Raw genomic sequence first — 11,411 nt, 5'->3', positions numbered from 1 at the left:
TTGGAAAGTTCTACGATTTTCACTGGGTTTTTGTAGATGCAATTGTGCGAATCCCGTGAAACAACAATTTGAGCTAAAAAATGAAGATTTTATTATTATTATTTTGAAAATTTCTGTAGGCTATTTTATTTGTTTTGCAGAATAATAATAGTAATAACTACTATCTAATCTATGTGAATGGTTAGTGTTGTATACTCGTAATTTCAATAAAAATCGTCAAAGTAAGCATAGCTCAATTGGCATAAGACATACATGATACAACCAAAATAGCTCAATTGGCATAAGACATACATGATACAACCAAAATGTTATAGGTTCGAATTCTTCTATCCCAAGTATATTATTTTTCTAAAAGATAATTAATAGTAACTCTCCAAACATTCTAAAGCAATTTAAACATCAATCTGAGCCCAACTCAAAAAATAAAATATCAATTAACATCCAAAAATTTGATGGGTCTATCTCTACATCTTACAAACGTATTAAAATGTTGATATGATTAAATTTACTATAATTCATTAGTTTAAACTTCTAGATTGATTGGTCCATTTATAGAGTGGTAGAGGAATCTCACCATGCAGTTAACACAATACTTGAACTAGAAGAAGAAGAAAAGTGCACTTACACATAATATATATAGTTTTATTTTGTATGTTTGTTCTTTTCCTCATTATGCATTGTCATAATGTATTAAAAGTTAGTTAAATATGGTATTATATATAAAAAATACAAAGTATAACTCAATATTTGACATGTACTTCGACTCTCAAAGCTAGAGATACAAATTTTCATATCCCAATTATACTATAAAATTCATATATATTGAAATTTCGATAATTAAAGATTACTTAAAGAAAAATCTTGCAATAAGGATCTGATATGGAAAATGAATCATATTTAACATTTATATATTCGTTATTGGAGTATAACTAAAATCTTACATTAGAAGAAAAAAATCTATGATATATAAACTGGGACAACTATCTCTAATATTATGAGAAATTTAAATGAAACCAAAAGCAAAGTCTCTGCACATTATCCAAATTCATGGAGTATACTAGGTTGACTATAGGAAATTATGAAAAACAACATTTTAATATTTGAAATTTAATGGTAACTCTAAATATTTTCATAGTTTAATACTTTTCAATATTGTATAAATTAGAATTTAGTTTTCCTAAAAAAAAATGGAATTTAGTTATTTTGTAAGGGCAAAAAGGATTTTTCAATAAAATATTTTTTCCCCTCTAAACCCAAAACCCCTCATTTGCATCTCTTGTATGCGCCACGCTTCGATTCCGGCCTCGTCCTTTGCCGCTTCAGTCCTTGCGATCGCCGGCGAGCTCATAGTCGGGTACTTATTTTTGTTGTCCTTTTCTTTCTGTTCATTTTCGGTTCCATATCTTGCTAATCACCCTGTAATCTGACTAGTATTCGTTCTCGATGTGTGTTTCAAGCAGATTTACCTAATTCGAATCGCTACACTTTGTTTTTCCTTTAATTGTTTTACCTTTCTATGGCTAAAGCAACATCCAAACCAAACTAATATATCACTTGCAGCTGAAAAGCAAGCGAACAATCTGAGAAAATTAATCAATTACATGACTGCACCCTAGACAGGTAATTTCAATTTGCCTCTTAGAAAAGATAGTCTTAAGATTCAATTTGGTGGTAATAAGATGTTAGGTCCGCACACATTGGCACACTCGAATATTCTTTAATTCAGTATTGGGAGTTCGAGATATTGATTTCTGACTCTTATTTATAGATTTGATGAACGTTTGAATTCGCTTGAGAAATGTTCCCGCAATAATAAAGAAGATAATCAAATTATTATTATTATTTTGGAGGTAGGGGATGGGGACTGCAATAAACATGTAGTTTTGGGAAGGAGAGTTTATTCAATAAGCTGGAAGTAAGGGAAAAAAAGGAGGAAAGTTGCTCTATGAGTGAACAGTTGAGGTAGACGGGTGTTATTTAAGTGGAAAAAGAGTTCGGGTCAATGCATGATTTTGATGGAAAAAAAAACTAATTCATCGAGCACTCCAGTCTGTGCCTCCATGAATTTGGGACAAAACACGGAGTTTACCTTTTCATTCGAATCCATTTTAAGAAGAGTCTAATGTAGAGAACAATTAATTAGGAATACAGGGTTAAATATGGTGTTTAGTTTGTTCTTATCATGTTAGAATCTCTTGGCTGTCTTTTAATATGGCTTTATAATAAATTTTCTTGCTTTCCAACTTCATTGTTGCATGGTTAATTCTGCAATAATTTTTTTTTGATATGATTACTTGTTGCCTGTCGGTACACAGTATCAATGGCTTACAGGCGCAGCCTTTGCACAAGAGCAAATCTTATAGCTCGACAATGTCATCCTTCGATTAGTGTTTTTGGTCAAACCAATGACCGAAAAAAGCAACATTTGGATGAAGATTCACTTTCCCATGACAAAATCAATAGTTTCCTGCAGAGGAGATCATTTGGAACCAGCTTTTACAAGTCGTCCAGGTCTAATTATTTTGCTCATGATAGAAAATATCCAAACACTTTCCTCTCGCCAAGCGCTGGTTCCTTTTTCTGTCGCTACATGTCAAGTACTATTGGCGAAGGGTCTGAAAACATTGAATTCATGAGTAATGTTTCAGAAGTTCTCACAGATGCAACAGTTCAATCAGCAGCATCTCAGGCTGCTGCTGCTAATGAAGTAGCCCTTGCTGCTGCTGATTCTTTTCTTCCTGTCAAGGGTGTGCAGTACTTTATAGATGCTATTCATTCTTTTACTGGATTAAATTGGTGAGGATCCCTACTTTTTCACAATTGGATAACTTTGTATATTGTGCCATGAATTTCTTGTAGCCAACTGTTCACTGATGATCTAACATTTTGAATCCATCAGGTGGGTTTGCATTGTATTAACAACCCTACTGATTCGTGGTGCAACATTCCCTCTTATGATAAATCAACTCAAATCTACTGCCAAGCTTACTGTATGTCAGTTTTTGATGCACTTTATTTTCAGTCACTCCAGCTCGTACTTCTAAATGCAAATTCTTCCATTTGTGCACCTGTTCATAATATGTTGTTCTTTTGGGTTACTGTAGTATCACCAAGGGATTTAATTTGAGCTTTCCACCCAGTGTCTTGGTCCTGGAACCTTAGAAGAACAATATTTAATTGAACTCGTAGTCCTCATTCTCAATCAAGGAGCTGTCTTTTAATAAATAGTTGATTTGATACTATCTTGACTCAATTTCTGGTTGTTCTAGGTAATATTTTCAATGAGATTCTATTTCTCACTCTAAGACATATGCATCCTTTAACACCAAATGGAATCTTGGTGGTAGCTTGGTTAGGGCTCTGATGATGCTTTGAGATAGCTTCCAAGGTCTTGGGTTGTAGCCTCCGTTTGAAAACTTAATAATTCAAAATCCTTGTTGTCCTTGTTTTTTGGTGGTGGCCTTGGGGTGAGCAAGGCCTTTCCAAGGTTAAGGGGGCATGCCATGAGCAAAATTTTTAGGAGTGAAGCCTTTGATATCCTAGTTATCCAAAAGAAGAGAGAGAGAGAGAGAGAGAATTGTACTATCTGTTCATTTGTCTCATTGAATTGGCATGATGAACATAATATTTCTATATCTTCTACTGCCTCATTTGCATTTAATGCTATCATGATCTGATGGAAGGGCGAAACATGCATGTGGATATGTTATGATAATGTAGTCCCACATTCATTTTCTAGCTAGTTATTAAATTCAATATGCCTTATTCTTGCACAACCTAATTTTTGGTTGATATAATTAATTTTGTGACACTGCCGTTAACTTTTTTTAACCTTGAAGCTCATTGAATCTTTGCTTTGGCTTTTGTTGCACCTATCTCTATGCGAATAAGAAATCAAAAGGAGTGCAGGGCACCACTGAAGATTGTTCTGCATCTTTATCATGTTAATCAGTTTTAATGTGATGCAAACTTATCTGTTGATATTTTTCTACTGTGAAATATTTGCAACCTAATTGGGTATTGTGGCCTTTTATTAAAGATTGAATCAAGTCTCATTTTTTGTGTAGTTGTTAAGACCTCACTTGGAGGAAGTTAAGAACGAGATGCAAGAAAAGGTATTTTGTCCAGTTCTTGTATTTAAATGCGATCAGTATCATCTATTGGTTCATTTATCATATCACAAATTTTCTTTAATGTAAAGGCAATTGTATTTCAAGCACCACTTTAGTCGCTCTTTGAAGAACTGTGATAAAGTTACTTAGTTTTCCCCATTTTGTTCCTTTTTTCTCCTCAGGGTATGGATCCAAGGGCTGTTGCTGAGGGTCAACAAAAAATGAAGAAACTTTTTAATGAGTAAGTTTCTCTTTTTAAAACTTGACAGACTAAATTGCAATGGACTTATGTGGCTCAAGTGAGAAGCAGTAAGGAAAGCGAAACTTTGTTTTGAGGGCCCATAAACCATGGTCTTTACACTCAGATCATGGTGTTGGCCTGACCCTAAAATGTAAAGGCCCAAGCCCAAGGGCCTAAGACATTGTTTGGGTTTAGATGGGGCCGACCCAACCTTCAATAGCCAAATCCATGGCCCAATCCTTGGGCTTGGCTCTTTGGATTGAAGTTTGGGATAAGCTTGAGTTGGGCTTGAGTCAGCTCATTGGATCATCCCATTGAATATTAATTATTTAATCATATACACACACACACATATTAGATTTTCTGAATAAATGTTTTTAAAATTTATTGTATATTTTTATTACTTTTTCTGGATAAAATTATTGATATTATAAAGTTTTTTTTCAGTTTTTCGTTCTCTTAAAAAGTTTTATTAGTTTTTAACACTTTAATTTTTTTTATAATAATTAAAAACTATGATATATCTAAATATATTTTAAAAAAGAATTAAAAAAAATTACTTTTTTAATATATAAAATATAATATAGGAAGAACTATACATATGCATTCATATTTGGGTTGGTCCAATGTTAAGTCCATTGAGCCAGCCTGATCCAAATATGATAAATGGGTTGGGCCTACCTGATCACTAAAATGGTGATCTATATCCAATCCAATGCATAAATGGGCTGGGCCGATCAAATGTTGACTTTGAGCTGAGTTTGGATCGAGCCTGAGCTAGGTTTGGGCTGACTTTGAATTTTGGGCCCATTGATGAAGCTGAGTTTCTATAACCAAAGACAAGAGAAAGGAAAGGAAACTAGCTGAAGTAAAGACCAATGATGCTAACTTCTCATTCTTAGGATGAAGATAGCCTTCAAAATTGAAAGTCAGAATATATAGATCCTCCTGCAAACAAAAATGCAAACAAAAAATACATATCAGGAGGTTTTTGGAAAGAGCTAGCTGTTAAGCCCCCAATAGAGAATACTTACTCTAGAATAGGGGGAAATAGCCTGGGGACAACTTGTTAGTGGGACACGGGGAGTCAGTGCGGTTGGTTAAGATGAGCAGTAGTATATTATTATTATTTTATCCCCCCCCCCTCATTGTGGCTTTTATGGTTTATTTTGGACAGAACAGTAGTTGTAGGGTTAGGAGAGATTGTCAGCACCCTCAAAATTGCTGATTATTGTGATCTTGATATTGTAAATTTGTAATCGTTGTGAACTTTGTATTTTGGTATTTGAAATGCAAGTATCGTTACACAAAATATAGTGTCATAACAATGTCAATTTGACCATATATTTTAAATTTTCCCCTTAAATTTTTATTTTTATGAAATTGGAATTTTGATTAGTTTGGATTGCTTTGTCCAACCTTAGCCTCCAACAAAGTATTTTCATAGGGTTTTTAAATATGTCAATATTGCAGTGACTTTTCTTGATCTGGCTGTGGTCACTCTAACAGGGAAACAGATGTTATTTTGTTTGCCAAGTGCATAACATCTCAAACTTGTCAGAATGTCATTTTGTCCTTTTAATATATACAAAACACTAGCATTCTTGTTTTTTAGAATCAAGCCGAAAGTTTTATAGCCTGTGAAATCATTATTTAATATTAATAAAAAATCGAAAATGAACAGAACTATTTTTATTTGTGGTGGCCAGGGGGTTTATAAACGAAATAATATTAATAAAACGTGATTGTAGGAGATCTTTTTTATCTAGCAACCTTTCTTTGGTAAATCAGTGTGCTTTTGATATTTTCTTTGACCTCTCTGGATGTTTTGACGTATTTTCTTGGTTGTCTTCAGTTTCATGAGTTTTGACCTCGCAGGTTTGGTGTGAGCCCATTTACCCCATTGAAAGGACTTTTTATTCAGGGTCCTGTCTTCATCAGTTTTTTCCTTGCGGTAATTGTTTTTTTTCTTTTTTCTTTTCTTTTTTTTTTTAAATAATATTTTTACCTTATAAATGACTAATGATCAAACATTTAGGTATTGTGTCGTATACTGTTATTACTTTCACGTTCTTAATTATTATTTTCTTTGGCAGGTTTCAAACATGGCAGAGAAGATGCCTTCGTTTAAAAATGGTGGAGCATACTGGTTTGTTGATCTCACGACTCCAGATACAATGTACGTTTTCCCAGTTTTAACCGCACTGACATTCTGGATCACAGTGGAGGTAGACATTCGTAAATTTGTTTTGGTCTACTTGCCCAAACCAGTATTTATTGCTAATTATGGATTAGATTACATGGTCCCTTCTATATGTTTAATAATTTATGGGAAATTCTTATAAATAGAGAATTCCCAAAAATATTTACACTTTGTAGCAAAAAGTTCCAAAAGTGTTTTTTACTTTTGAAACTTTTTGCTATAAAGTGTAAATATTTTTAAATATTTTTTATATTTAAAAAAACATAAATCAGTAAAGAATCAAGCAAAGTCTTTCATGGATTAATCCATGAGCAAATTCTTCATGGAGTAATCCTTGTTTCTTTTCTTTTTTTTCTGATAGGCATATGTAGTGCAGTGATCACTGATTCCCATGAAACCCATGATTAAAATATCCATCGATACATTGATATATCAGTAAATTAGAGGGGTTCGACATCAATATTAAGGATTAATAGATATCTCCGATATCTTTTATAAATTCTTATAAAATATATTTTTTTAAAAAAATCATCTACTGATCTCATTATGTCCATTAGTCCTAATATGAAGATACACACTAATAATAAGATCTATAACTTAGTTGGAAGTAAAATAATTTAATTATTAATTAGAATACATACACATACATACATATATATAGAGAAATATTTGTCGATATATTTGTAAAATTGAAAATTTAATGTTGAGGTCAGGCACAAAAATAGAGGGTAAGGTGGTGAGAGTTGTCATAGAATGGATACCTCGACTTAATATTTGTACCTGTTATTTATTGTTATATTAATTGCTATATTAATATTTTTACCTGTTATTTATTGATTGTTATAAAAGGTATCTTATAATTATACTAATTCATATATAATTATACTAAGTAATATCTAGGTGAGTATATATAGAAAAGGAATGAGGAATGTCGAATTAAATAAATGGACTTACTCATCTTTCGACATGAAAGATATGTATCAGAATAGACTTTTGCATTATTTTAGTTATTATCTTGTCTTATCATTTTTTTGAATAAAATTTCATAAAGATTTTCGTACAAATTCCCCAAAAGTTAGTTATAATCCGATCCAACAACAGGGATTCTTAGTAAAACTAGAGATCCTCTAAAGATGTAGAAAGATGCAAGACTCTATGCCACTATTTGCTATAGTTGATTTTTTAATCCATGCATGAAACAAAACTTAATTTGCTTTAGTGGAAACAAAAGTGCTTCCCTAATTACTTAATTAGAGCCACTTAAGAATTATTTTTCTTTTTTCTTCATCTACATCCCCGCCTGCCAATGCAGATCAATTTGCTTGACTGGTTTTCTAATTTTTATTTTTTTTAAGCTTTTGTCTTTATTATTATTATTATTATTACACATCTAATCTTAAATATTATGACTGCTTCCATTTTCTCAGTACAACATGCAAGAAGGTATGGAAGGTAATCCTATAGCTGGCACAATGAAAAATGTGATGAGGGGTCTTGCTATCGCTACGGTTCCCTTGACCATGAATTTTCCAAAGGTATTTTGTTATTTATTTATTTTTTTTGTGGCGGTAAAATCGTTTTTGTTTGTTAGCTTCTGGGTTGAATGCAAGCACCGAACATCAAGCAGTCCTTACCTCATGTTGCCTTTCAACTGTGTTACTGCTTTTCATGTTTGTACTTTGTTTATGGTTAGTTGCAGCTATCCTGCAGTTTTGTTATTTGCTTCCCATTTTAGAGTCTTTCAAATTTTGATTTCTGAAGTTATTTACTTGTAACTTCAAAATGGTTGGTCTGTGGACTATAAACAATGGCCCGTGGCGAGTAGCGGAGGCCCAATCGGTGGCGGATGATACTGTTTATTGGTGGCATCAGCGTGCCTAGTGGAGATGGTCGGCAGTGTGGGTGAAGACCCATACCTGTCATATAGTGCTGTTAGGGTTAGTTTCTTCCCATGGGTGTTGCAATACCATGTCAGGTCGGGTGCTGGGTCAAATAGCAATCCGGTCGGAAATCACCTTTTAAAGCCATCACATCTTTTAACTTTGAGAGATAAGTGGTCTCATCCACGAAATTTGAAATCAGCCCAGTAAGCCATAGTTCTTCAACCCCTTGATAACCAGGAAATGGGTTAATCTTTTCGTTTTGCTCCCATTTTCGCACTGCTCGTTTCCTCTCCCTCTTTCCATCAGCTCTTGACACGTCAGTGGTCCCCCTTTATCACGCCATTGCTCCCTTTCCTCCCCCTTGGCCTTCGTCACGACTTCTTCTGCCATTAACGACCCGATTGCACTCATTGTCGGCCACCTTCTTCTTCGCCACTAGATATGGCCGCCGTTCTCATTGCTTTTGGATCTACGTCGTCTTGGCTAATAGTCAGCCTTCGAACTCGCCCACGTCGTCTTCTCCTGGTCTTCGTACACAACTCTGCCTCTCCCTGTGGTTTCTTCATCATCTCCGGCCTCCGTCCTTTTCGGCATCCCATCCAACGAATCGCCAACGTCTTCTCTGCCTTCTCTTTATAAAACTTGCATCCGTGTCCTTCCAGAAATTTCATCACCAACCTGATAGGATCGGGTATTAGGGGTTATTAGAGGATTAAGGGTATAATTGTAATTAGTTAAGTAGTTTGTTAGGGAAGTTAATTATAAATAGAGGGGGAGGGGAATGAAGCAACATAAGCAACATAAGCAATATTTTGGTGAATGATTTAGGGCTTGAGAATATCTCAAGATTGGGAGGGTCCAAGTACCTCGAATTACTTGTTTTGTATTTCCGTTATCTTTTATATTTCAATATATTTGGGTTCTATTTCTAATAAGAGAACTCAAGAACACAAAGAACCAACAAAGAGACTAAAAGATAGAATAATATCGCAATATCCATGAAGAAATTACAATATACCATAGTCTTTCGAGAGGGCTACTTTCTCCCAAATTTTCCAATTAGGAAACAACTGCCAAATTCTTCACACCCTTCCTCTCAACCCACTTTCTTTATTTATACTAGAAGCCCTAACAACTTACAATCTAATTACCAAAATGCCCCCTTCTAATAACCATCCTAATATTTACTAATAATTCTACTATTCCCATAACTATATGTCGTACACAATCCTGCATTTTTGTTACTTTGTCACTTTGTTACCTTGCTTCCCATTTTAAAGTCTTTTTCAAGTTTTAATTTCGGAAGTTATTTACTAGTAACTTTATGACAAGATCTGAAGCGCGAGGTTGATGGTGTAAATAACATGTACTCATTGTTTATTTTGATAAAATGTTTGTGTTTAATATCATAAACAACACACAAACAAGCCAAACAGTACAAGATGGATGAAAATATATCAGCCTCACTGTTCTATTGAGAGTTCTTCAATATACAGAGAGGAATTATGCATCTGAGAGAGCAACTAACTCCCTTTCTTTAGAGGACAGGCTACATCCTTTACACTCTAGTGAGAGGACTGGTTCCCTTTCCCATAGACACACTTTACTACCAAAAACATACCTCCACTAAGTAAGAAGGGCCCCACATACTCCCTCAGCAACTATATAAACACAGAGTAAACGTACAGCTCAAATGGTTCTCCCCATAACCGAAACTGCCTTAATTTCCCTTCCTACCCTCCTTGCATAAGTCTTAACAATTGGGTGCCTAACAGTTTGTTACATGTATTTGGTAGGACTAGGGGTAGGGGTCCTGTATTATAGAGGTGGAAGTAAAATCAGTAAGTAATTTGTAAATGATAAATTTTATCATAACATTGATACAAAATCATCTAATTCTGCATCATGTATAATTCTTACAAGATCCTCCTTTTCCTTACAAGCTTCATAACATCTGGAAATTGAATTGTGGCGTTTCATAAGGCATAACTTCCCTAATGTACCTCAACTCAACTTTACTCGGGTCTCTTACTCTGGTATTATATGCAGGCAATATTCTGTTACTGGGTTACATCTAATGTGTTCACACTCGCATATGGGGCTGGTGAGTCATTCGAGCACCTCATCGTCACCATTAATCTTTTCAATTACTGTTTCCTTTGATTAATGGACATTTGATAATTATCAGCTCTTAAAGTTCCCGGGTTTAAGAAGGCCTTGGGTGTTCCTGAAGTACCAGTGGCCAATTCGAACACCACTCCACAACCTGCCTTCTCGTTTCTTACAGCTATGAAACAAGCAACAGCAGCACCAAATGAAGCCGCTACTACAACCACATCAACCACTCAACCATCACAGTCCCAAGACCGAAAAATTTTGTCATCGTCAGTCATTAGCCAGAGGCTTAGAACTTTGGAGAAAGAAGTGAAAGGAAGGAAAAAGATGAAGAACAGGAAAAAGTGAGACGTGTTGGGACATCAATTACATTTAATTTAGCTTTTCTGCTTGGAAGACTGTAGTATTTATTTATAAACCAGTTAAGTTAGTCACAATTTTCCTCCAATTGGTAGTTTTGATACTCCAGAGAGAAAGATAAAGAGAAAGATAGGGAGAATGCCCAGCCAAAAGAAAATAAAATTTTTACTTGTAGAGTTTCTACATGTTCAATCTGGATCTGAATTTTTTGGATTTCTAAAAAAAACCCTTGTAAAATCTGTTGAGCTATGTTGGTAATAGTATCAATATTTATTTTTTTGTCAGATGTTAAATTGTGGGACTTAATTTTACCTGTCATGAATTAATTGCTTTTATTATTATTATGCAAAGGGAATTAATTGCTTCTCAGTTCTCTCTTCAATTTTGAATTCGAATCAGTAAAATTTTGCTATATTTATAAATATTTTAATTTATTTTCTTATATTTGAAACAACTCAAAATGTAACTGCATAGTAGGTTTACATCAAAATGTATAT

General features: G+C 34.2%; 1 protein-coding gene across 4 annotated transcripts; it reads left to right on the top strand.

Moving 5' to 3' along the window:
* Positions 1-1,203: 1,203 nt before the first annotated feature.
* LOC120085518 (mitochondrial inner membrane protein OXA1) lies at positions 1,204-11,200 on the top strand. Of its 4 annotated transcripts, none has more exons than XM_039041539.1 (11): positions 1,214-1,354; positions 1,561-1,620; positions 2,316-2,796; positions 2,900-2,990; positions 4,068-4,115; positions 4,295-4,353; positions 6,232-6,307; positions 6,450-6,581; positions 7,984-8,091; positions 10,489-10,543; positions 10,628-10,902. In XM_039041539.1, the coding sequence occupies exons 3-11, from the start codon at positions 2,321-2,323 to the stop codon at positions 10,900-10,902; spliced, it is 1,320 nt and encodes a 439-aa protein (XP_038897467.1). In that variant the 5' UTR covers positions 1,214-1,354; positions 1,561-1,620; positions 2,316-2,320. The 4 variants fall into 4 exon arrangements, with proteins under 4 accessions (XP_038897471.1, XP_038897467.1, XP_038897478.1 ...); XM_039041550.1 differs by having other exon boundaries at positions 1,217-1,354; positions 1,461-1,620; XM_039041543.1 differs by lacking the exon at positions 1,561-1,620 and having other exon boundaries at positions 1,204-1,354.
* Positions 11,201-11,411: the final 211 nt, after the last annotated feature.

The sequence above is a fragment of the Benincasa hispida genome, chromosome 1 (assembly GCF_009727055.1).
Source record: "Benincasa hispida cultivar B227 chromosome 1, ASM972705v1, whole genome shotgun sequence".
NCBI lineage: Eukaryota > Viridiplantae > Streptophyta > Magnoliopsida > Cucurbitales > Cucurbitaceae > Benincasa > Benincasa hispida.
This window is presented reverse-complemented; position numbering and strand designations above follow the sequence as displayed.

Excerpts from the sequence above, each read along its gene's own strand:
- LOC120085518 (XM_039041559.1), top strand. The coding sequence starts at position 2,321 with ATGGCTTACAGGCGCAGCCTTTGCACAAGAGCAAATCTTATAGCTCGA. Across the intron at positions 2,797-2,899 it reads TCTTTTACTGGATTAAATTG|GTGGGTTTGCATTGTATTAA; the intron begins GTGAGGATCCCT and ends TGAATCCATCAG. Across the intron at positions 10,544-10,627 it reads CACACTCGCATATGGGGCTG|CTCTTAAAGTTCCCGGGTTT; the intron begins GTGAGTCATTCG and ends GATAATTATCAG.